At 43.0% G+C, this 27,507-nt stretch overlaps 1 protein-coding gene across 1 annotated transcript in view; it reads left to right on the plus strand.

The window, feature by feature from the left end:
• Positions 1-27,507, plus strand: part of LOC122810606 (SAP domain containing ribonucleoprotein) — a 1,802,793-nt gene that overhangs the window by 296,226 nt on the left and 1,479,060 nt on the right. Inside the window, exon 6 of the mRNA XM_044082182.1 lies at positions 1,124-1,165. Coding sequence (XP_043938117.1) covers positions 1,124-1,165 — 42 coding nt within the window. The remainder of the gene's footprint in view (positions 1-1,123; positions 1,166-27,507) is intronic.

Below are 27,507 nucleotides of genomic sequence, written 5' to 3' on the forward strand. Positions count from 1 at the left end.
ACTTGTATTTATAGACTGGGAAACTGAAAGTTTACTCCAGGACTGCGCCCTGTAATGCTAATGGCCAGATGTAGCTTTTAAATGCTTTATCCCATGTATGGGCCCCCTCAAATTAACTATGGTATGATGCCACTTATTCTCATTAGGGTTTTTTTTTTTTTTTCTGTTTTTTGTTTTGGACTTTGATTTTTTTGAGCCGTGCATTTGCCTCACGTGCAGATGAATTTTTGATTAGTTTTACTATACAATTGTCAGCCATGGCATTGGTAAGGACAATCTCTAACCAAATGAGATAGCTTAATTGTAACACCAAAAGAAAATTGGTTAGGCTTAAAATGACCTAGTACTTGCGTATGAACCTATGAATGTTTGAGAGTAGGGTTATGTGCATAACAAAATTGATTAATGTAGTCATTCTGGTAAGAAACTGTTACTTTCACATATTCTGCATGACAGTTATTTTGAATTTCCAGCTTGCAACTTGCATGCACACAGTGTTTGGCTGATCTTGCATGCATTTGCGGTGTATCATCTTTATTTGAAACCATGTCACATTTTTCGAGATTATTTGCTTCGATAAATAACACTGTAGCAGCAAGAGACAAAGTGAAACTTACAATCCCCTTTAACTTGCAGCAAACATAAAACTATAGACACTTTCACAAAGGTTAGGTTTGATCATGCTAGTGTACGTTTCCCCTTGCACAGATGTCTTACCCTGTTGCTGTTTCCCTTCCAGATTTGGGGAAAAACAGCTTGCATGCTATCAGTTAACTGATTTTTAGCCCTAAGAAAAAGGGCATTTACTAGCTTTCGTTTTAAATTGTGTTAAAAAGTACAAAGTCTGCCAGGGATGCAACTACCTGCAAAGGCATTAACTTTTCTATTTATCAAACTTGGATATATTTTACTGTACTGATTGTCCATTTCCTTTTAAATACCCCCGCACATTCTTCATTTATTTCCTAATTAGTTGCCTGCAATTGTAGACTTGCCATTTCCCACTGTTGGCAGTTCTTGATTGGGGTGGGGTGTAGGGGTGAACATCTATTAAATTTACAAATGCAAGAAAAATGGTGCTATTTGAATATTGACTACAGTTTTTATGCTTTCCATTTTCTAGCAAGTTTTCTTAGAAGAAAAATTCCCCTGTCTGCAGCATAAGGTAAGAACTTTAATATGCTTTTCCATGTATAAAAACGGGCAGAAATATGACTGCTTATGTTGAGAGGACTTTTAGTTTGTGGATACCTTCTAGTTTTAAGGGTTATCCTGCTGGCTGGTTCAAAATCCAAGGTCACCCAGTCAAAATAAGCAAACACTTATTGGAAAAAAAGATTTTATTGTGTCTTAGTGCTTTTGCCTAATATTCTTCGTTGTCTAAATGGCTTTATAGTCCGTATGCGGAATGTAAAATACAATTGTGGTCTTAGCTGTTTGGCATTCTGATTGTAAAGACGCATTTCTCTAATGAAGTCTGTTAGGTAGACAAAAAGTACTAATCCAGGCACAATGAAGTTATTCACTTTTTTTTTTTTTTTTTCAACAAGTATTCATGTGCATTTACTTTACTGATAAACTTGGATTTTGTTTTTAAGATTTATTTTTTAATAATCAGGGTAACCTTTAAATTAGAAGATACCAACAAACTTGGTATCTTGACCTAATCCCTCTTTTTTCTGTGAGAGTTTGTTCTGAATCAAGATCTATGGATACTCGCCAACATGTCAAACAAGTGCACTGCTGCAACTGTTGGACTCTCATTAGTTAAAACTGAACACAAATATATCACCTTCGAACTGACACTAACACCAAAACACACAAAGGGTGAAATCTGACTAAAATACTTCAAGGCAAACTGCACCCTCCTAAGTGAAGGTATAAATACATTCCAAGCCTCACCCCAAGCCGGAAGTGGCAACTATGCCAGAGCTTACACTAAAGCTCTGTACAATCACTTGCATAAGTGTATAAACTCTGCTGTACCTGATGGAATCAAAGCCAGAGCCCCAAGTAAAATCAAGCTGCTATGGTGTACTTCTACCATCAACAAACTCTACAATAAACGCAAAAAGTTGTTGTCCAAGAAAACAAACTACAATAAACGCAAAAAGTTGTTGTCCAAGAAAACAAAGACAAGTTTCCAGCAGTGGAAAAGCACCTTTGTCAGCCTTAACAGGCAAATAAGATTATTTGTCAAATCCTCCAAGAACTTCTTTGGGAGAAAGCTAGTAAGTACTGTCAAGGATCACCATAAGGCCTTTTATAGCTATGTACGCAGCCTAAAGGTTAGGACCCAAGCATGTGCAGAACTGGTAGTCAACAGTATCGCACACACTGACCCCACAGAGATGGCGAACCTGCTAGTGGATAGGCTTGGCGAACATTTCACTCCCTTATCCCCACCTAACTTACAACAACCCCCCCCCCCACCTTACATGTCTTGAAGCGCAGGTTCTCAAAGTGTCCAAGGCAAAGAAGTCTGCCTGTATAACATCCCAGACTGTCTTCTAAACAGGCTAAAACATGAAGTAGCATCACCACGGAGTACCCTTTTCAGTCATAGTCTAGCCACAGAATTTGTTTGAGCAGAATGGAGAACAGCTACAGCTATTCCCCTCCACAGAGGTGGCCTAGCATCACACCTGGGGAATTACAGACCCATAGGCCTGACCAGCCTCATCTGTAAGGCCATGGATCATATCATTGTGTACCTCATAAATAAAGACATAGGTGACCTCCAAACCCTGGATCCCACCCAGTTTGTCTTTGTGAAAGGCAGGTCCTGCAAAATCTGATGATTTCTTTAAAAAATGTGACCAAGACCATTGATGAAGGCAAATCTGTGCACACAGCGTACCTTGACTTGTCAAAGGCTTTCGAGGCACTCCCACATTCTGGCATTATCGATAAACTTAGCAAACTGAATGTAAACCCCTTCGTTGTAAGATAGGTTGCCAACTGGCTTACAAACTGTACACACACACTATCAGAGTGGGTAACTCCACATCTGCCAGCAGACCTGTAAGCAGTGGGGTGCTTCAGGAGTCTGTTGAGCCCCCTACTGCGTGGTATATACTTCTCAAAAGTTCACATTAAAACTAAAGAGTTGTGGCTGAAGTTTGCAGATGACTGTAAACTAAATGCAATCACGGAATCCCCAAATGATGTTTGTATACTCCAGGATGGTCTCCCATAGATCAGTGACTGGTGCATTAGTCACAGTCTCAAACTGAATGCAAAGAAATGTATCATCATTCCCTTCGGCACAGTGTCCCTTCACTCTAGCAAATAAGTAATACCGTAAGTACCCATGAAGTGGTAAGGGACCTGGGATCACAGGTTGACCACGGCCTGAACTTTGACCATCATGTGTCTACCGTTGTAAGCAAAGCTTTCCATACAGCTCACTTGATTAGTAAAGGCATCACCTCGAGAGCAATAGAAGTTATAACCCTCTTATACTCTGCATTTATCCGTCCCATAATTGAGTATAATGCCCCATTTGGCATGTACCATACTAAGCACCTACAGCAATTAGACTTCTGAGATTTCTAGCAAAGATAATCAAGGGCCTCTAGCACGTGCCTTACACTGACTATAAAATCTCTTGTCGCTGTACTCCGTATCATATAGACTTCTTAGGGGAGACTTGCGCCTGGCCTACAGAGCAATCCAAGACCCAGACCTAATGAACTTGCTGCATATCTGTAAATCAAATGGGTCTAGGGCTTACCCATTCTTGATGTTTAAATATGGCCTCTGACTTAAATAGGACATGCTGGAGGAATAGATTTATCTCCCAGAAACTGCCACATCTTTGGAACAGGCTACCAATTCATGTAAAACGGAGCACCTCTATGATGCTGTTCAAGAGGAACCTGGATGAGTGGTTAGTGCACCATAAATTCTTACCGAGGATAGCATCCACAAGGGTTGAAACGGCTAGGCTTAAAATGACCTCTGGGTTGATAGCCTAGTAATCTCCTGTGATACCTGATTTAGGTTGGATTTGGTACCAGCTGCCCCATAGTAGGCTCCTTACCAGTTTAATTTTCTTGCATAAAAACAGGCAAAATTCTTTGAAACACACATAATATGATGCACTTTCCCCAGCAGTTCAAGATCACATGATATTGCTGAAATCCAGCCTTTGTCTTGTTCCTAGTATAAATCCTGGATACACTGGTCAATAAAAAGTACTTTAACATAAACAGCCATCACTGAGCCCCCCTCCCCCATTTCCTCATTTTAAAACTGTTTCTGTGCATTCAACACGTGGAGGAACACTTGCAGATAAACGCTCCTTATCCAGGAATAAAATAAACAAAGTTTGATAGCAAGTGGATAGGAGCGAAGCTAGACGGCAAACAAATATAGTTCAAGTCCAACACAAAGCCCTTCAGAGTTTCAAATATTCCAAGTAATCCAAATAGAACCACCAAGTCCTGTGGTAAATATTCTTTATTCAACAGACATGCGCTTTCGCTGACCTGAAGAAGCTTTACTCAGCGAAAGCCCATGTCTGTTGAATAAAGAATATTTACCACAGGACTTGGTGGTTCTATTTGGATTACTTGGAATATTTGAAACTCTGAAGGGCTTTGTGTTGGACTTGAACTATATTTGTTTGCTGTCTAGCTTCGCTCCTATCCACTTGCTATCAAACTTTGTTTCTGTGCATTGCATAGAACTACTTTACCATGTACAACATTAATTTAATTTCAAGATATTTATTGTACAAGTTTTACTAAGAACAAAAACACTAATTGCTTACAGTTGCACATTGTCACTTCACTGTCCTTCTAAAATCTTTGTCACTTTTTGCAGAAACACAGTTCTTGTGTCAAAACTACATCTTAATGGAAATGACACTGTAGTTCCATTTATTTTTTACCTTTACATTATTGCTAGTTGTCTTCCTCATCATCTGGACCACGACCCATTAGCTGTGTCTGGTTCAAGTTTAAAACGCTCCTAATTTTTTTTCCCAGTTGAGTAACAGAAAAAAGCTTTTGAGCCAATAATTTCCATTTGGAACAATGGAAAATGCTTCACTGGCAAGTGTTCTCTGTGGGCTTTTCTGCTCTCAGAATGAGTGGCAGTGTTCCCTTCTGCTTAATGCATTATTCTTTGCGTTATAAGTTTTTATTTCCTCCCTTAGTCTGTTTTGCATCCAGAATTTTTTTCTGGAGGCTGAAAAACTATTATAGAAAATAGCTGGATATAGCTAAGTGAATCTTCAACCTGCCTCTCGACATTTTCTGATTACAGGAGAAAACTGCCTTTTCTGCGTGGCGGGTGTACTGTGAATATTTTTTCCAACAAACTATATGCCATCTCCTGTTAATGCAGTTTCCTTCTGCCATGATTTTGTTAGGAGCAACTCTTTCTGCTGATAGGAGTACAGCTTTACCAATATAGAGCTTGGCTTCTTTCTAATGGTCAGATTTAGAGTATACACAGTGTGTAACCTTCCAGTTAAATCCCATTGTGGAATACCAGTCTAGTTGCTTGCTTGTATTTGCATAAAGTCTAATGCAGTCTGTTCCTTCCAATGTTTCTAGTATAACAGAAAATCTCAAGGTTTTCTCTGTATTTATACACTTGTGCAAGCCTCTAGAAAGCTTCTTAAAGGTGTACATACATATTGATCTAAATCATCCCTCTTTAATGAATTGCCCATGGTATAATGCCATTTGAAAAGAAACATGCAATGGTATAGACAATAAAAAATGAACACAACTTTCATGTCCTTCTATCCAAGTTGCTATGTAACTGGACCATGGTCTGGAAAATGAGACCAGATCTGGTGATACAGCAATCAGACTTGTGTAGCAACAGGGATGGTCACTGAACAGCTTGCTTCCTGAGTTTTGGGATTCTTCTCAGCAACTAGGAATATTTACTAGAACGTCCTCTAGAACTGGATTACTCACTCTGAGATATAAAGTCTTTCTCGCAGGTGTGATGCTACAATACAGCCAGTATGAGATGTTTCCGATTCTGCTCTTTGTGATTTCACAATGTATGATCTCTGCTTTGGACATACACTTTTCATGACACCAAGCTGATCAAAACCTTTGGACATCTGCATCCTCACTATCTCCCTGTCTCATAATGGATTGAGCGGTTTGCTGGTCTTATCATAATAGGACTTCTGGGATAAGTGCTTCTTTAAGTGCTACTTTAACAAGACTGGCTTTCACTGATCTGATGTCCTTCTATTCATATGCTGCTGTATCCATAACATGAGCGAGTTTACCTCTGGTAGACTCCTACATCCAGCCATTTTACAAAAGGTAGTTGCTACTCTGAAGGTATGTGTGATGTCCCGCATCTCTCAGCAAAATTAGCCATAAACAGATATCTGGTATAAAACGGATGTCGGCACACACCTCCCGCAGAACTTTTCTGCCTCCTGTGTGAGTGCCAGCTCCAGTCATCACTCACTTGCAGAAGTGACTGTGTCGTCCGTTCTCAGATAAGGACCCCATAGAGGTTTTTGATTTTTCTTTTGCTTCTGGGTTTTGGGTTCATGCCAGGTAGAAATGGCAAGTGTTGGTGTGGAAGACAGATTCCACATAAAGACTCACACAAGCTATGTCTGTATAGGCCAAGATCATGACAACACCACTTGTGAAATCTGTCAGGCCTTTGTCCCCAAAACCCTCATAAGTTGTCTTGCCACGTTAAAGTTGTACTTGGAAAACCAGCGTTTGAAACATTTAAAGATATGGACCTGACATCTAGAACCTCTGAATAGCTGCCCGCTAAAAAGGCCAAAAAATCACTGCCTGATCAATGAGTGCACCCTCTATTCCAGCTGTACCTCTTGAGGCCGGTGAAGGCCTGGAGTCAGAGTTTGAATTGGAGCATCTTCCACTGATGGGTACCCAGGTGGAAGTCATCAAAGAACCCGCTGGCACATCCTAGAGGGAGTTGCGGGTGTCTGTCTTGGGCGCTGCGGGGGGAACCTAGGCTTATTTCTGAGGGCCCACATGGGGTTTCTCAAATTAATGTCCACGAAAATGTTATCTCAGTCCTTGTGGAGTGCTGCCCATTGTTTGCCCCTCCGTCCCTGCATAGTATCAGACATCACTGTCAGAAGCCTACAAAAAGAAAAAGCAAAAAACAAAAGCATATTGCTCCTCCTCCAACGTACCTTCCGACAAGGTGCCTGACTGGCAGGCCTTTACTCAAGACCTACTTAATGCCTTCCTTGCATTACGCTAGGCCCCTGCTCCTGCCCAGGCCCCTTCAGCTTCTACCCCTAAGAGTAAACTAGTCACTGACCTATCCTCTGAAGAAGAGGATTCTTCAGGGGATGAATCCCTTATATACACCTTTTACAAATTGCCTTCCCTGTGGGGGTATGCTTCTCCAGAGGAGGAGTCAAATGGTACAGATTCCCCAGGGGAAGAAGTTAACTTTGGGAAAACGATTAAGCAGATGGATATTTTTTGGCACTACAGCTAGGTTACTGAGACTCAAGAGGTATGAGCTCTTACAAATGGAGTCTCATAACCCGTTTGTAGTCCTGCCTGTGTATCCTGCCTTTTTGGATGCCTTCTTGTCTGCCTCTAAAAACCTAGATTCACAACCCTCTAAGCCTAAGTGCCCAGACCTGTTTTACAAAGTTGCTTAAGATGCAAAATTTCTCTTCAAGGCCCCTTCTACAGACCCTCCATATTTCTCCCCTCCACCTTCCTCCTTCCCTCTGACAAGGAGAGCAGATAAATGGAACGCCTAGGTAAAAAAGTTTACATGTCTCCCACTTTAACAGTGTGAGCTATTAACTACCAGACTCACATGGCCAAATAGTCATTGGCCCTTCTTTCTGATGTTATTAAACAATTGGGTGACCTCCTTGATTCCCCTGCCTTGGGCAAACTTTTCTGGTGTCTTAATTTCCTGCAGTCAAGTAACTAATTACTCCATTAAGTGCAACTTTGATGCAGTAGAGGCTTCATCTAGAGCTGCAGCCTTAGGTTCTGTCATCAGGAGATATTCCTGGCTCAGGCTGCAGCCTCTCCCTGATGACGACGCGTCTAAAATCATGGATGCTAAACTGGACAACAAAGCTTTGGTTCAGAAGCTGCTGAACACTCTTAAGGCTTCTTAAGAAGAAGGGCAAGGAGCTCCAGGATCCCAGACACATTTTTGTTTCCCCGGCTCCCTGCTTTCAAGGAACTATTCAGCTAAAACTACATTTGTGAGAAGACCTAGACAAATACCATCCAAAAAGAAAAATGATGCTAGGAAATGGTAGGTCTACTCCCTCCATCCCAGCTCAAAAACGGCCTTTTCAGGCAAAGCCTCATAGTCTGTGTCTGCAATCTCGGTTGAAATTTCTCTCATAGAAAATCTTATTTCTTGTAACCGTAACATCTGCGAGAATGGACTCTGAGCTTCAGGCCCCCTCCTAAACGGGTCCATGTTTACTCTTCTACAAAGACAGTTTCTCTCCATACAAGTCCATGTTTTCTACCCAAAGTGGCTTTCAAGGTTACCATGTTTCAATCCATTCACCTGCTATGTTTTTTCCCCAGAGTATATCTTGCATACTTTTAGAAGTCCATAGGCAACTGAGGTTCTGTATTGGAACCAAATTGTTCAGAAAAGGCACCCACCTTATTTCCATCATAGTTAAGCTTTAAGCCACTGTGTATCCAAAGTCATGCTTTCTAAGTGGCTTTTTGATTTGCATTTTCTATATCTACTCAAGGTGGAATTATCCTTTGTCAGGCTGACTTGAGGCCTATTCTATGAGGTGTGTGTCTACTTTACAGCCGCCTTCAGGTGTTCTTTAGTTGAGGTCAGTGTAGCACCAAAATGGCCATCACTGCATACTTTAGCACCACAAATAGGATTCCAGGGCTAGGGCTTCCTTTGGAGTCACCATTCTAAAGGTTCTGCTGTCATGATGCCACTAAAGGGCTTCGGTTAGCTTGGGTTTCAGATCAGATGGACTGAATGAATAGTTCATGGTCATTATGTACTTGTAGTAATGCTAGATTCTTTCATTTAACATTCATCTGTTTGACTGTCATCCCACTGTCTCCTTCCCAATTGCTATTTGTGGGATCTGACAAATGTCTAATTTCATTACCATAAATTACATTAGGCTTTTTCTCCTTGGAGTCTAACTCAATTTGAGGTATCCTTGCATGCCAGGGCATGATAGGGTTGGTTGGGGGGGGGTGGAAGGATTCTTAAAGGGGACCGAGACTTTAGCACTTGTTTTGCCAGGTCGGATCTGTCAAACTGTGGACCAAGAAGTCTTATGGGATTACTGGATGGACATAAATAAAAGGGTCTAGTGTTGTGGTAAGTACGTACCTACAGGATGTTATCTCCATGATAATTTTTTCCTGCTCAATGACCTACCACACTGGGGGATGCAGAAAGAGATGACCCCTGATCAGAGTGAGAAAGACAGGCAAGAAACTAGGGATTCTGTAGTTGATCATCTGGGGGGGCTGTTGAAGCCCTAGTTTTGTGCACCACCTCTGCCTCTAGGGCCCATTAAGAAATCCACTGAATCTGTGTTGCTTCTGTCAGAATATTGCTCATCAAACTCTGCTGCTGGGACTTTCTGAACCCCAAGTTCCTTGCACTGTTATGTTGAGAGAAGAAAACTTCATCTAAACAGCAGCTTTTCTTTAAATTATAGCCTAAAGAATGACCAGCTTAAATGGAGGTGCTGCTGAAGGACATCTTTTGAAGTTTCCTGTGAATGAACAATGCTAGAGTCGGGTTATGGTATCACATAGTGATACCTAACCTACTGGCCCTTGTTGCACTCTGTCTACAGCATTGTACAGAAGCCACATGGAGAGTTTTGAAAGTGTTGAGTTGACACCTGGGGAATAAGGTTGCATTGCATTTTCCCCATGGAACAACTTTTTTATTATCTGTAAGGTTGTCTCCGATTGTATCGGAATACTGTCCTGTAATTAATGGAAGTATTCTTACAGGTATCTGTGTAAACTTACTTGCTAAAGTAGAACAAAACACTATTTACTGGGGGGGGGGGGCCTAGACCACCAGACCTACTCCAGAGGGCCACTTTTTAAAAGCTGCAGCAACCGCAATGCATTCGGTTAAGGATGCTTTATCAAAGCATTGCTAAACATTGAGAGGCTGTGAATATCTTATCTGGTCTCCTTGTAACAGGTTCTGTTATACTGGGCTCTTCTCAAGCCTTCATCTAGATCAAGGTTTCCATGTAGTCTGCAGAAGGGAACCAACGAAGACATTGGAGGAGCAGAGTAGAAGCTCCTGAAGGATTTCCTATTTAGGGAAGACAGTGGGCCAAGAACTCCTTTGACACAAAAGTTTGTGATCTCTTCCAATCAAGGGTCAGCAAGGAAGGTATTGGGGAAGGCCTCCCCTTATCCAAATCTGTATCTGGAGTGGGAGAGACTCTGGGGAGTCCAAATGCTGCTTGCATCTCCTTGAGCATCATTTCCCCTGCTGCAGTAACTTTTTTAGTAGGCTAATGTGTTTCCTTGCCTAGGAAACAACTGGACTACTTCACAAAGATCTTTGCCCCCCCCCCCCCCCCCCAGACGCAGACGCACGCAGGCGCACAGTTTCCCTTGGGTTTATCCAACCAGCAGTCAGACTGAAGATTTCTTCAGTACTTTTTCTTCCATCTTGAAAAAGCATCTCTCGGACTTCACAGACAAAACAGTCTGCTAAGAGCTTAATTTCTAGCAGACAAGTCCCCATTGAAAAACGCTCCACACAGAAATTGTTTTTCTTTAAGAAAAGTGTGATTCATTTTCTGACCTAAAAGCAGCATTTCCCCTTTAAGAAACCCATTATTTTTGTTGTAAATTTCAGGTAATACTAATCTACCTTGGTCTTTTGAAAGAATCATCTTCTCACTTGACCCTTAACTCTCTTCCTCTTCCAGGTAAAATCATTCAACTGTTTAATTGCTGTCCAAAACTTCTTCTCTAGTTGATAATAAATATGCCTGACCTGTGTATAAATGTAAAGGAGCTAAAAACATTTTCACTGCTTGTGTCTTGCTATCCATAACCATACACTGTTTGTATATTGCTATCCATAACCATACATAAGAGCTTACAGTTTCTCAGTTTTTGTATTTTTTGTTTAGTTACTTCCGGCATATCCTTAGCTGCCATAACCGAATCCTTTTAACCCATACTCCTAAATACTTAATTTTATTGTGTCCGCATAAGTAAGGGTATTGCTGAACCAATTCATGTGTGAGTACATAGTTTACAGCTATAGCTTTTGTTTTGTCTTCATTCATTTATACCCAGAAAAAACTTGAAACTGTCTCAAAATGTTCTAAAGCACTGAGATTGGATGCAGATTCTTAGGAGAATAACAACCGTACAGAATATTACTTTCATGAAGTAGCAGCAAGTATTCGAAGAACTAAGCCATTGCAAGAATAGATAAGAGACTTTGCCAGTAGGGATGACTGCAAGAAGGGGTACAGAAAATGGGCAAAATGGGGCTGGAATTTACTGGAGAAAGCTGTCAAAGTAACTAAGGTATTGGGAGCGTGTAACTAAAGATGGAAAAATAATAGCGTGGTACAAGGCCAAGAACATGTTTGGACTGCAGGCTAGAGACTGCCCTTCCTGTCAAGAGTACAGGCAAACGGAAAGGGATTAGGGAGTCTTAAGTAAAGACCTGCAATGCTGGTGTTTTTAGTCTAATATAGAACAGAAACTACTGCTAAAGAGGTAATTAGTAGGGCATATAAAATATTGCATTGTAACTGTAAGAGGCAATCTGAGGAGGTTATTAAAGATTGGCAAGAGCAACTGGAAAAGCAGTTTACAAAAGAACATTGGGAAGATCTGTGTGGCTCCCAAGTGTGCAATGAAGTCCAGGTAGTTTAGGATCTTTGTGCTTGCATAGGTACTTTTATACCCAAGCAGACTCTAAAGAATTTCTCCTCTAGTAGATGGCAAATGTTGGAGATGTGATGGGGAAGAAAGAAATAATTGGGAATGTGTTTTAGGAATGTAATGCAGTGGCAGACTGCAAAAATTCCCTACAGAGTACTGTCAGACATATTGGGTGAGCAAATGGCTCTTAAGGATATGATTTATTTTTTCTTTTTTAAACTGGGCATGGGATCTGAATTGCCGAGATGTAGGCAGGCCCTAAGTTTAATTCTGGTGGCTGCCAAAAAGCATTTACTTAGAAAATGGTAGTCAAAGTCTAAACCAGGTGGGTTGAAACATTGAATATTAAAAAGGAAAGAAAGATAAGAAATGGAAGCAGGATGTTTAGAAAAGGAAAAAAGCAAGTTACATAAAAAAATGGAATTTGTGGGAACAATATGCAGAATAATGTTCAGTAGGAGGAGTGAGGTTTAAGGGAAGGCAGGAATTCAGTAGTTTATGTACTGTTGCCGATTATATTATAAAGGAAGAAAAGATGTGGTGTGCATATCTCTCAACTGTGCAGATTTTCACAATGTCCAGATTTTTGCCTCCTATTTTTGGTCTGTTCCTCATAAGTTGTGTTTTTTTTTTTTTTTTTTTTTTTTTTTTTTTTGACAAATCACTGGGATGATCTAAAGATTAAAGTTACTAAATAATGACATGCATTTGAGTTTCGGACTTCATATCCTTCAGAAAATGTGTGCTAATATAAACCCTTTATTTTAACAACCTTCTAAGTTGATAAGAGCAATATTTAAAATGTGTCCATATTTTTGGACCTTTGTCCAGATTTCTTGCACTAAGAGGTTGAGAGGTATGGTGGCGTGTTATGAATGCAAGTGGAAAAAAAGCTATTTTTTTTTCTTTTATGTTTAGTGCGTTTCTGTCTTGTGTGATATTTTATTAACACCTTTATTAAATTAGCTGCTGTTCTACTAGACCAGTATCTGTTATTCCAAGATCCATATGTTACGTATTTTCAGTAGTGGTTGCATCTTTTGAACAAAGGGTGTTCTCTTTGTGTCTGTCCGTCTCTCCTCCCCTTCCATTGGTTATGGTCACCACAGACTTGTCTGTTCTGGGCTGGGGCGGTGGAGGGATATTATTTAGGGCAGCCAGCCAAAGGCACATCGGTGAAAGAAGAGTAAATTGCTTATCAGCATTCTGGAGATGAGGGTGGGTTTCCTAGCATTGCAGGACTGTTTTATTGAAGTTATATTTGTGATTCATTCTGTCGTGTCTGTGGTGTGGTGCATTGTCAAACAAGGGGAAAAGGGATCCTATCCCCTGTAATGACGCAGTGAGGGTATGGAAGTGGGCAGATGGCTCACAGCACTTTCCGAAGGTAATGCATGCGTTTGGTCTTGCTATCTCTTTAGGTGATGGGCTTAGCAGATGTGTCTTGATGCTACAGAAGTGGTCCTACAGCCATAGAGCAGAGGGGATAATTTTCTGCCAAGGGCGACAGCTTTGTGACAGCAGTTTTACTTCCTCAGCCAACACCAAATGCACCAGCTTTTCTTCTCTTATTCATCCTCTGGGACAGGCTCCCTCAGTCTGGTGGTGATATTCTTGCAGAAAGCCAAGATGTGCAAAGCCAATGTAATTCTTGTAATCCACTTTTGGTCTTGACAATTATGGTTTCCTCTTATTTTGTTCTCTGAAGAAACATCTGCTACTAGAGTCTGTCATATATAGGCCTTGTATCCCATCTGACTAGCAAGCCTTTATTGGGCATTCAGTCCCTCAGGTTAACAGCTTGTCTTTTAGTTTTCTTGATGGCGGGTGTCACAGCACACACTCCAGGGTTGTTACAAATCTTTTCAGTGGCAAAAGACCCCCTTTCAGAAAGATGTACAATGGTAAATGGACCAGATTCTCACTTTGGGTTGCCCAGGAAGGAACCCCCGCTCTGATCTTATCCCTCCTGTTGATTTCATTTTGTTCTGGGGAAGCCCTCACTCTTTCTCCCTTTGAGCCAGGTGCATCAGACTCTCTGGTTTCTCAGAACCTTATCGCAATTTGTTCATAAATTTGCCAGATGTTCTTCGTGTTTCACTGTTGCAGTCATCACATTTGGGTTATCTGCCTGCAGGTAGCCCTCAGCCAGCCTGAATACCAGAGTCTTCTGATTTCTGCGTCAGATGCTGTCTCTTCTTCCATGACGTCAGGTCGTCAGGGGTATAAAACATGCAGCCGACACCATTACACCAGTCTTTCTTGCCGTGTGGTGTATAAAACATGCAGCCGACACCATTACACCAGTCTTTCTTGCCGTGTGGTGCCTGAAGCAGAAGCAGTTTGCAAGTGCTGGTCGGCAGTCTCCTGAAATTTTAGTTTGAGTTTCAGACCTGAAGTCTTCAAAAAAGAGAAGTACCCCATTGGGGATCCTTTTTCTTGCTCTAACTGATGTCAGTAAAAGTTAACAATTGTCTTACCTGTATAAAGCAAATACCGCGGAGATTTTCATTCGTACTGCATCCCCTGTTTAGGCCCAGACCATGACGTCCCTCGCTGTCTGTTTTGTGCCTTGTTCAACACCCGAACTATTCGTCGTCGGGCTATTTTTGCAGACAATTACTTTTGTACTCTATCTGTGTATTCCGAAATGGCTTCGTTAAGCCATCTGACTACCGATCTTCTGAAAAAACATAAGGATAAAGACAGAGACAGACCGCAGAGATGCAAAACTGCCGACGCTTCCGTTAAACTTGTCGCCAGTCCGCCAGTCCTCTGGCGCTTTTGCAGCCCCTGATATCTGCTACTTCAGATTTGCAGGCCTCTACGGAGACCCATTCGGAGTCTGGTATGCCGCAAGATGCTTCTTCGACTATGGAGCCTGTGGCTGTCTTTACCTTGGATGTGTCCGGAGCCGCTGTGCAGCCACCGGCTTCTGAGGTTGTATTCAGGCCTACAGACATTCATATTAAACCAACACTATTGTTTTCATCCAAGCCAAACACTCGCACTATGCCTAGAAAACAGACGACCAAACTGCAGGTTCAAGCCCATATGCCTCAAAAACAAATGCTTAAAATGGCTAAAGACCTTATTACCTTAATTAGGGGAAGTCAGCCTTCCCCCTCAGACGTAGAACTGATTTTCTTTCTGATTCTTCTGATCAGGAATCTGATATTTCTGCTCCTTCTGATTACCAGGATTTGCCGTCATCTACTCATGAGGATTCTGATGCAGAAGATTCCATTCCCTCTTCTCCTCCAGAAGATCTTTCTTTTGGTGAAAACTTGCATACTGTTAAGGGAGCATTTCCGCTGGGAAAGCCAGGATTACTCTGAGTCCAAAAAGAGACTTTGGGAATTCTTACTCCTGCCTCCACACAGGCCTTTAGCTATCCCTCCTGTTCTGGACATTGTAGATGATGATTTCTTGGAATCTAGCCTTACCCCAGACACTTTACCTCCAGCTCCCAGAAAACCTGACTGGTACTACAGAGTACCTGACTCTCACAAGTTCATCTTTAAGAACCCTTCTGCGGATCCAGAGACCATTTCCCAAGGACCAAAAGGCATTGAGGCTACTGCTACCAAAAATCCTGCCCCTTCTGATAGATATTCTAGAGCCTTAGACAGATGGGTTAAGAAGGTATACACTTCTGCTACTTTGGCCATTAGGGCTTTAAATTGCCAGATGTCCTTCAAGGATGCATCTGCAGTCCTTACAAATGGGTTGTCCTGTCGTCAGGCAGCCCTTCGGTCGGCCGGATTCCAAAGTCTGGGTCTGGCCTCGGCTGGTGTCGCACTTCACCCGACGTCATAGCTGCAGTTCTTCGGGTATAAAGGCATCAGCCGACGCCATTTTCCTCAGTCTTTCTTGCCGCGTGGCGCCCGAAGCAGAAGCTGTTCGCAAGTGCCGGTCGGTCAGAACCAGAGATTACTACTACAAGTACCGAAGACTTCTAAAAGCTAAGTACCCGTTGGGGACTCTTTCTTGCCTCAGCCGATGTCAGAAAAAGTGAATAACTGTTTAAATTGTGGGAAACAAATACCTCATAAAGATTTCCACTCTTACTGCTTACCTTGCTTAGGCCCAGACCACGACGTAGCAGCTTGTCTAGCCTGTGCTTCTTTCAACCGACGAACGCTTAGACGTCGGTCAGAATTTGCTGAAGAGTTTTTCGGCTCCGCTTTTGCTTACATTATGCCGTCGGATACTCCGACTACGCAAATTTCTAAAAAACGCAAGGAAAAGGACCGACACTCGCGGTCCACGGTTTCGGCCGAAACAGCGGTTAAGCCAACCGCGAGTGTCTCTGTTTCGGCTGAAACAGAGTCCACGGTTCTTCGGCCGAAAACTTGCCACTTACCGAGGCCTCATCCAGCTTGGCTGTATCTGCTACTGAAATCCCACCTGCTCTTGCAGGTTCACAGGATTTATCCGATACTATCCCTTTGGATATTTCTACCCCTGCACGTGGAGCTGCTAGGCCTCCTGCATCCATGTCGATTAAGGCCTTTGCCAGGGCTAAAGCAGCAAAAACTACCAAAACTGTGCCTGCTAAGACCCCCTCTCACAGGCCCAGTTCTAGTTCACAAATGCTTAGTCTAGCAGAGGATCTCATTTCTTTAATCCGGGGATCCCAACCACATCCAGACAGGGCCTCTCACCCTCCTCCAGAGAAGAGGACTAGAGTAGAGCCCCCTGAGCCAGTTTTTTCAGATGGCTCCTCTGATGAATCAGATAATTCAAACCCTCCAGAGGCCCCTTTTTCTCCTTATGAGGACTCTGATGCAGAAGAGTCCATTCCTTCTGCCTCTCCGCCTGAGGAATTTTCTTTTGGGGAAACCTTGCATGCTATGAGGGAACAATTTCAATGGCAGGGCCAGGATTTTTCAGACTCTAGGAAAAGGCTTAGAACCTTTTTGCATTTGCCACAGCATAGGCCTTTAGCCATTCCTCCAGTACTTACTGTTGTGGATGATGCTTTTAATGATGCTTGTACTGCTCCTGATTCTCTTCCTCCGGCCCCTGCTAAGCCCGATAGGTACTACAGGGTTCCGGACACACATTATCATTTGTATAAGGCCCCTTTTGCAGGTCCCAAAACTATCTCCCAGGGACCCAAGGCTGTAGCAGCTACCTCTACCAAAAAACCCCCTCCCGTCTGAAAGGAAATCTAGGGCCTTAGAGAGATGGGGTAAAAAAGTTTACACTTCTGCTACTCTTTCAGCTAGGGCCTTGAACTGTCAATTCCACATGATTCAGTATCAGGAATTTATGTTAGACCAGTTAACTAAAAAACTGTCCTCTGATGAACCATTAGACAAAAAATCTGTACAGGAAATGGTACATAACATTCAGCAGGTCAGTAATTATTCCTTAAAATGCAGCTATGATGCACTGGAGGCTTCCTTTAGATCAGCCATGACTGGCACAGTGATCAGAAGACATGCATGGTTAAAAGAACAGTCCTTACCAGACCATGTTAAATCAAAGCTCCTAGATGCTCCCATGGATAAGCTTAATTTGTTTGGCTCCCCTGCACAGCAGGTGCTGAAGAAGGTGGAAGAGAAAGCAAAATCTGTCCAGACAGTCAAGGATTTCTTGCAGGTCCAGCCTCCAAGGTTTAGCAGGAACTGGCCTTCCAAGAATTGGTCCTTTCCAGACACCTCCAGAGCTCCGAGAGGCAGGAATAGATGCTCAAGAGGCAGGGGTCAATCCAGAGGTGCCTACAGGGGACGTCAGTGGCAGGCTAACAACCAGCGAGGTACAGCCACAGATCCAGCCACCACCACTTCCACAGGACAATCACAGTGACTTGGCTCTGGCACCGCCTACCAGGGAACAACTAGAGGCACCCTTAGGCGGGAAGCTAGCCTTATTTTCAGTAAACTGGCATTACATCACAGGAGACAAATGGATTTTACAGACAATAGACCAAGGTTACAGGTTTCACTTCCATACTCTACCAAGGAAGAGAGGAATGCCAAACCTACCTCCAAATCAGAAGACAGAAGCTCTAGAACAAATAACTCACTTACTTAGGATGAGAGCTGTAGAAAGGGTACCATCTATGGAACAAGGGCAAGGATTTTATTCCAGACTCTTCCTGGTACCAAGAAAAGAAAACCAATGGAGGCCTATTCTCGACCTGTCCGCTTTAAACACATACCTCATTGTTCCAAAATTCAAAATGCTGACCCTACAGCAGCTTCTTCCCATGCTGGGCAAGGAGTCTTGGCTGGTAACTCTAGATCTCAAGGAGGCATACCTGCATGTCCCCATACGACCAAATTGCAGAAGATACCTCAGATTTCTTGCAGGATCAGAGCATTATCAATTCTCAGCATTGCCCTATGGCTTATCTACTGCACCCAGAGTATTCACGAAATGCCTGGCATCAGTAATTGCTCATTGCAGGCTTCAGGGAATTCAAATTTACCCTTACCTGGACGACTGCCTGTTACAAGCGGACAACAAAAACAAATTAACAAAAGATTTGCAAAGGGTCATTCATCTACTACAAGCCCTGGGATACACAGTCAATATAAAAAAGTCAAGGCTGATACCATCCCAAAGGATAACCTTCTTGGGTGCAGATCTGGACACATCAAAACAAATGGCATTCCTGACAGTAAAAAAACAGGAGCAACTCCCTTTCTACTTCATGGCATTAACAAAGCAGAACCAGCTAACAGCAAGAAAAGTCCTGCAAGCTCTCTGTTACATGGCATCCTGCATAATATTGATTCCACATGCCAGACTACATATGAGAAAGTTACAGTGGTACCTAAGGAATTTATGGTCTCAGCACAAGCACAGCCTAGAAACCCAAATTCCAATAATTCCATGCCTGAAGCAAGAATTCCAATGGTGGGCTCAGGCCTGTCAATCAAACAAGGGACTGCCCTTCCACAGCACTCAACCAAGCCAGACCATCACAACAGACACCTCAGGCCTCGGTTGGGGGGCACACATGCTGGACAAGTGCATACAAGGCTTATGGACTCAAGACCAGCTGCACCTACACATAAATCAAAAGGAAATGCTGGCAGTAAAACTGGCAATTCAGGCATTCAGACCATTTCTTCGACAGGGTCAACTGCTGATAAGGACGGACAACACCACAGTTATGTGGTACATCAACAAACAGGGAGGCACACATTCGTACCCTCTATGCCGGATGGCAATGGACCTCTGGAATGTGGCACTGAGCTTCAACATTCACTTACAAGCAATTTTTGTGCCAGGAAAAGAAAATATACTAGCAGACATCCTAAGCAGAACTACCACGGATGCCCATGAATGGATGCTGCATCCGGACATCTTCAAAACCATTACAGGGAAATGGGGACTACCAGAAATAGACTTATTTGCATCCCCACGCAATCACCAACTGAAAAAATTCTGCACAAGGACGTACCACCCGCTTGCTTGGAAAGTGGACTCCCTATCTTTCATTTGGAAAAACCTGACAGCATATGCAGTCCCACCTCTTCCTTTGATGCACAAGGTGCTATTAAAGATCAAAGAAGACCGTCCAAGGATCATCCTGATAGCGCCAGACTGGCCAAGGCAACATTGGTACCCATTACTGAGGAGTATGTCTCGGGAACAAATATGGCCTCTGCCCCTAGTTCCCTTGCTGTTAACACAGAACAACTTCAAAACCCTGCATCCAAACCTGAAAACACTGCAGCTGGCTGCCTGGAACATTGCATAAGACCAAATAACCCAGATTTATCTCAAAGAGTTAAAGACATTATCTTGGAGGCTCGCAGACCCTCAACAAGAAAAAAATATTCAGCAAAATGGAAAAGATATCTCATTTGGAGTACTGCAAAAGGAGAGAATGTGTCACTGGTAAACATAGCTAACATCCTGGAATACTTGGCAGAGCTCTTCCACAACGGCCTGTCCTATTCTTCCATTAAGATTCATGCATCAGCTATTTCAGCAGAATACAACTTGGATCCTCCAGTCTTCTCACATCCTCTGCTCAGGCAGTTTCTGAGAGGAATTAAAAATGTAAAACCACCTAGGAAGCCACCATTGCCAGCATGGGACCTGAACTTTGTGCTAGAAAAGTTGACACTCCCTCCTTTCGAAACAGCAGAATTACAATACTTATCATGGAAAACTGCTTTCCTGCTTGCAATCACTTCAGCAAGAAGGGTATCTGAGCTACAGGCATTAATGGCAGTACAGCCCTTCCTGATCTTCCATCAAGATAGAGTGTCCATGATTACTAATCCTACTTTTATGCCAAAGGTGGTCTCCAGGGTATCTTTAAATCAAGCTATCCACCTACCTACATTCTTCCCCAACCCACAGAACAGGGGAGAAAGACTGTTGCATACCTTGGATGTACATAGGCAATTACGTTACTACCTGGACAGGACCAAGAGCAATGGAAAAACTGACCAGCTACTGGTAGCATATGCAACAGGAATGGAAGGAAAAGCAATTTCAAAACAGACAATCTCTAAGTGGATAGGAAATTGCATTAGATTTTGTTACTCCTACCATGGGAAGAAAACTCCAGAAAACATCAGGCCTCACTCTACAAGGGCTACAGCCACTACCACAGCTTTTCTACGAGGAGTGGCTACCAAAGACATTTTAGAGGCTGCTACTTGGAGCTCCGTGCATACATTTGCCAAGCATTATAATTTACCTTTATACTCCAGATCCCGAGCAGGTTTTGCCACTGCTGTTTTGCAAGGGATCTTAACTGCACCATAATCTTATTTCTCCTCCTCCCCCAGTTTGGCTATGGTATTCTACCCATTTGTAAGGACTACTACAGATGCATCCTTGAAGGACATAGTACAGTTTTGTACCTACCATAAATGTAGATGTCCGATAGGCATGCATCTGCAGTCAGGATTACCCACCCTCCTTCCCCTCTGTGGTACTCCTAGGGTATTTGCCCATCTTGTAGCTAGCTGGGAGAATCTATTATGGTGTATTTGTTTGTATATATGTACATACATGCTTATTTTTTGTTTGCTCTCTACTATTTGGAACCATTTGCATTTATCCAAATTTAGCCTTCCTAGAGGGCACCTGGCATCTGGGGCAAGAAACACTGAGGAAAATGGCGTCGGCTGATGCCTTTATACCCGAAGAACTGCAGCTATGACGTCGGGTGAAGTGCGACACCAGCCGAGGCCAGACCCAGACTTTGGAATCCGGCCGACCGAAGGGCTGCCTGACGACAGGACAACCCATTTGTAAGGACTGCAGATGCATGCCTATCGGACATCTACATTTATGGTAGGTACAAAACTGTACTTTTCATATGTTAAAGTATCAGCAGCACATTATGGGACTACTTAAACAGAAAATGATTCCTGACTGTGCTGAACCCAAAGAATTGCAAGATTTAATGCGTTCTGCAGAACTAGTTTGTAAACTTACTTTGCAATGTGGTTTTGACGCTTTAGAAGCATCTTGCAGGGCTGCTGTCACTGGGTCTGTACTTAAAACTTGCCAGATCATGTTAAAGCTGAATTACTGGATGCTCCCTTAAACCAAGACTGCCCTTTCTGCAACAAAGCAGAAGTTGTCCTCAAAAGGATAGAGGAAAAAACTAAATGTATGCAAACTGGTAAAGATTTCCTACAAGTACAGCCACCCAGATTCAGTAGGCGTTGACCTTCAAAGAACTAGTCCTTTCCAGGCCTTCTCAGTCCAAACCCAGGAACAGCAGACCAGCTAGACTACAGTCTCAGGCTACGCACAGACCCAAGCAGTGGGGGGGCTCCCAATTCCAAAGCAGGGGAGTAGTAAGCCACCCCCCTGCAGAAAAATGGCACAATGACTTAACCTTAACTCTTCCAAGCCCTGCTCAACTACCTGCTCCCTTAGGACGAAAACACGCCCTGCATGCAAAAAACTGGGAAATCATTACCCAGGACAAATGGGTTTTGAGCATAGTCTCCCAAGGATACAGATTTCACTTCCACACACTATCGACCCCAAATGATTGGCCAAACTTACCCCCAAATCAATGGGCGGAGGCCCAACAGCAGGTTCTCTCTTTTCTCAGTATCAGGGCTATTCAACCTGTCCCAGCAGAACAAAGGGGACAAGGTTTTTATTCAAGACTTTTTCTGGTACCCAGAAAAGACTACTACTGGCGTCCTATACTGGACCTTTCTATTCTCAACACCATTCTGGTAGTTCCAAAATTCAAAATGCTAACTCTTAAACAGCTTCTTCCTATGTTAGCCAAGGATGCCTGGCTGGCAACCCTAGACTTAAAGGAAGCGTACCTGCATATCCCAATAAGGGAATCTTGCAGGAAATGCCTACGCTTCAGGGCAGGCTCCATGCACTATCAGTTCTCTGCACTTCCCTTTGGCTTATCTACTGCGCCCAGGGTATTCACAAAGTGTCTAGCTCCAGCCAGTGTATATTTTGCAGGCAGAAAAATATTCAAATTTACCCATACTTGGATGATTGTCTGATTCAGGCAGAAAGCCAGGACTTGATATTACAACACCTGGCATTCGTAAAGAAACTTCTAACATACTGGGTTTCACCATAAAAGAAAAGAATCTCGCCTAGTACCTTGCCAACAGATTGCATTCCTGGGAGCAAGCTTGAACACAACTTCTCAGATGGCATTCCTCACTCTGGAGAAACAAGTTTATTTGACAACCTACTTCAAACTATTGGCCACAAAACCCCAGCTATCTGCAAGGAAAATACTGCAAGCTCTGGCATTCATGGCCTCTTGCATCCTACTAATACCATATGCAAGACTGCATATGAGGAAAGTCCAATGGTATTTAAAAATCCTATGTTGTCAACATTCTCAGGACCTGGAAACGATGATTTCTGTCATTCCTTGTATGAAGACAGAGTTCCTTTGGTGGGCTAAGGCCTGCTACCACAACAAGGGACTCCCTTTCACTCTACCCCCTTCTGCCCAAACCCTAACAGACACATCGGACTATGCATGGGGGGCTCATATTGCAGAGCAGTGCATTCCAGGGCAAATGGAGCCTGAGACAGATGCACCTGCATAGCAATCAAAAAGAAGTGTTAGCTGTACAGAATGCTTGGACAGTCTTCAAAGACCGTATTCTTCCAAGACAACTATTGGTAAAGACAGACAACACCACAGTTATGTGGTACTTAAACAAGCAGGGGGGAACCCACTTGTACCCTCTCTGCAGACTAGCCATGGCTCTGTGGAACAAAGCCTTGAGCTACCAAGTACATATACAAGCTCAATTCCTGCCAGGCAAACTAAATTCACTGACTGACTTGAGCAGCAATCTTATGGACCCACACAAATGGAAACTAGAACCCAAAATAATCATCATCTTGAAGAACAAATCGGGGGACTCCAGAGGTAGACCTGTTTGCCTCCCCTCAGACCTATCAATTGAACAAATTCTGCACAAGAACTCCCCACAGTCAAGCTTGGAAAGTGGATGCCCTGTCCTTTACCTAGGAAAGCCTCTCTGTTTATGCCTTTACCCCCCTGCCTGCCCTCTCGAAGGTTCTACTAAAAATCAAACCAGACAAGCCAAGGACAGTACTGATTGCACCAGACTGGCCACTCCAGCACTGGTACACCCTCTTGTGCAGTATGACACTGTTGCAACCATGGCACTTGCCTCAGACCCCTTCCCTGCTGTCCCAGCAGGTGGGCCAGATTCTGCACCCTCAGCTTCAAACCCTGAACCTTGTAGCCTGGCTAATTCCTTGAGCTCTCCTCTAGTATCCCTCAGTAAACAGGTGCTGGATGTTATTCTGCAGAGAAGGAGGCCTAGTACTAGAAGATCCTATGCTGAAAAGCGGAAAAGATACTGTTCCTGGAGCCAGGCTCAGGGGATGGGCACAATGGTGCCCAGCTTACCTCGTATTCTACAGTACTTAACAGAAATTGCTCCACAAGGGCCTAACCTTCTCGTCAATTAAAATTCATGCCTCTGCCATTTCAGCACATTATAATACTGAGCCACCCCTCTTCTCTCACCCCTTGCTAAAATAATTCCTTAGAGGGGCCAAAAATTTAAGACCCCCCCCGGAGAGCTCCCAGTCCAGCCTGGGACCTTAACTTTGTATTGTTAAAGCTCCCCCCCCCCCCTTTGAGCCAGCTGCAACAGCAGAGTTGAAATTCCTTTCTTGGAAAACAGCCTTCCTTCTAGCCATCACTTCAGCAAGAAAAGTGTCTGAATTACAGGCCCTCATGGCAGTGAAGCCCTTCATTATCTTCCATGCAGACAGGGTTTCCCCTCAGGACTAATCCTTCCTTTATACCCAAGGTGATGCCTAGTGTGGCCCTAAATCAGTCCATTCATTTGCCTACTTTTTTCCCTAATCCACAAAACAAAGGTGAACGAATACTGCACTCTCTGGACATGCATAGGCAACTTAGATTTTACTTGGACAGGACTAAGCCTCTCAGAAAATCTGAACAGCTGCTAGTTGGCTTTGCTGCAGTGGCAGAGGGGAAGGCAATTTCAAAGCAAACCATTTCCAAACGGATAGCCCATTGCATTCATTTATGCTACAAGCACCATGGAAAGCTTACCCCACAGGGGATAAGGTCACATTCCACCAGGGCTGCATCTACCTCTGCAGCTTTTCTCAGAGGAGTCCCTGCCATGGTCATCCTAGAAGTTGCTACCTGGAGCTCTGTACATACCTTCACCAAGCATTACCACATGCTTATCTGGTCTAAATCCAGAGCCTGATTTGCCTCTGCAGTCTTGCAGGGCTTAATAGCTGGCCCTAATGCTCTTTAACTTCCTCCTCCCTTAGCTTTGGGAATCGACCAAAATGTGATGACTGCAACAGTGAAACACGAAGAACATGATACAGTTGGGTACACTTAATATAAATGTAGATGTTAGAGTGTTTTCACTGTTGCAGTTCTGGTTCTGTCCAGCCCCCCTGACTTGTCTTTGCTCTACCTTTCCTTCTTGCTTGGTATATTAATTTTCTGGTGTATTAGCTTTTTGATGGGAGTGTACCATACCATATAATTGCTTCCTATTGTGGGGGCACCTGACATCTGGGGCAAGAAAAACTGATGTAATGGTGTCGGCTGCACGTTTTATACCCCTGACGACCTGACATCATGGAAGAAGAGACAGCATCCCAGGCAGAAATCCGAAGACTCTGGTAATCAGGCCGGCTGAGGGCTACCTGCAGGCAGATAACCCAAATGTGATGACTGCAACATCGAATACACTCTAACATCTACATTTATGGTAAGTGTACACAACTGTACTTTTTCTTTCTTCAGTACTCCAGTAAAGGTGAACATAAATTGTACTCCAGTAAAGGTGAACATAAATTATATTTCATCAATGTGCCCAGAAAACTTAGGATATTTTGCATAGTTAATGTTACAGTTCTGATTCTTGAGTTTTCTGCCATGAAGATGACCTGTCACCAGCCTAATTTTTCAGATCTTTGCATCATCCCTTGCCAATGAATGTTCTTTCTGGTTTGTGCAGTTCACTGGACTTCATGTGTTCAGAATGATCATAGTCCATTGGTCATCTTGTTTTTCCAGAAATTTCTATAGTAATTTAATGTTTAGAAAAGTCAGCAATTGCTTGAAGTTTGTAAAACAAATACTGTATAAATAATTTCACTCATTTTGCCTGTTCTGCTTGGAATCTCCGTATATCATCTCTAATTGCCTTAGCTGTGCAAAATTCCTTATGAAAACCTTAAAATGTAGGGCTGAAGTTCTAGCCTCCCATATCGAGTCTTCCTCTTTGGCCTCCCCAGTGGTGTCCCAATCCACTGCTGCTGTAGGGATGCCTCAAACTGCAGCACTGGCTAGCGTCATTCTGAAAAACAGACAAAAAGGCAAAGTACCCTGATGTTACTGAGAGAACTCTAGCTCCAATCCACGAGTTGACTGCAGCGCCTGGTCCAATGACTCTTAGGCCTGAACCTTTGACATGATCACGTCTGCTGGCCTCCATGGTCTTTGGCCTACCTGCAGATGTTACCACTGCACATGCTTTCTGGTCTGAGGTCGTTCAGCAGGCCTGAACTTCTGATGTCCACATCACAAGTCTCAAGGGAGATGCCCTGCTTTCCTCAGCTACCAAAACCTTAACCTGAAGTTGCAGTCTGACTGCAACCTCAGGTCACCCCTTTTCAAACAAGCAAACCGAGGTGAACCCGTTCTTTTTCTTTGCCCCCTCATCCAACCGTATATTCTCAGACCAAAGCCTAACAACTCTTAAAAATAGCACAGGAATTTGTGCTCTTTATGAAATCCAGAGAGCCCTCTCATGATTCTACTACTGAAGCTTTCCCATCCAGAAGAGGCAGGGAGATGGCTTTTCAGGAAGATGCAAATTCCTTTAGTTCAGAAGATGAAGACAAATGGTCTTAATCCGGACATTTGCCACCACTAACTTGCTCAAATTTGGACTCTGTACACCCTGTCATCCACTTCCCCTCCTCCATGGACCTTTTCTTTGGGGGTGCCCTGCATAGAATTAAAGAAGCTTTTGGTTGGGGAAACTGTTCTCACAGGCTCAGACTCCTAGGGAACTGCTAATTTTGCCTTTGTTCAGACCACTGGCTATTCCTCCTGTACACTTAGTACTGAAGATATTGCTTTACATTCGATTCTTTTCTGTTTGCTGCTAGAAAACCAGACTGGTTTTACAGAATGCTTGAATCTTGCAAGCACCTTTACAAAAATCCAAAGGCTTACCCTTCTGCATGGAATACAAAAAGGGTGTACCTAAGGGACCAACCAGACATCCCTTGGCTAATAACAGGGAAGGTTCTTAGTGAATTTGCCACATACTGCTGCTGGGTTGAGTGGTGAGTTGTGTAATGAATTTCCACCTTCTATTTCTTACGATGGTAAGATCTTAGAAAGGAAGGTGTAGTTGTTTAAGTGACTGCAATGGCAGCGCTTAAACTTTGAAACATATTTGACAATGAACATTGTACTGAGGGGTCTCCAGATTTAAAAAAAATGCCCAGTTATAGGAGTACATACCCAGGCCTTAAGAAATGGCAAGAACTTAACTTGAAATTGAGTCGTGATTATATGGTTTTAATGAATGAATTTTTTTCCTGACATTGAAAAACAGTTGATATCGGAGATCATGTAAATGGAAGATAAAGTTGTCTCATCTAAGGACTCAGTCTGCTTCAGATGTTTTTATGGATATCCTTGATTCATTGACTAAATATGAGAAGGACATTATAGCTGTAAAGAAAAAAAAAGACATTTATTTGTGATTTGAATGATTTTAAGAATGGCCATATTTTTTCTTGGCAGAAATCAGATTGTAAACAATACACCAATGTACCCACCAGTGGGAATACTAAGTAGACTCATGAGTGTACTAAAGAGGGAGGCTCCTTGATGTATAATTTTGATGTGATTGGTCCATTTCCAGTTCTGCAAGTTGACAAGATGACTGTCAGTATGTTGGAATGCCTTCTGCATTGTGGTGCTAGATGTAGCAATGAATGCACAAAAGTTTTCAGAAGTCTGTACTGCTAGTACCACATCAGGTATTTCTTCTATAGTGGTACACAATGATGGCTATACTGCACCACTGCCTTTAGCCATATGTCTTCAACTTCCAAA

Source organism: Protopterus annectens, chromosome 9.part0 (genome assembly GCF_019279795.1).
Source record: "Protopterus annectens isolate FY-2018-M chromosome 9.part0, PAN1.0, whole genome shotgun sequence".
Taxonomy (NCBI): Eukaryota; Metazoa; Chordata; order Ceratodontiformes; family Protopteridae; genus Protopterus; species Protopterus annectens.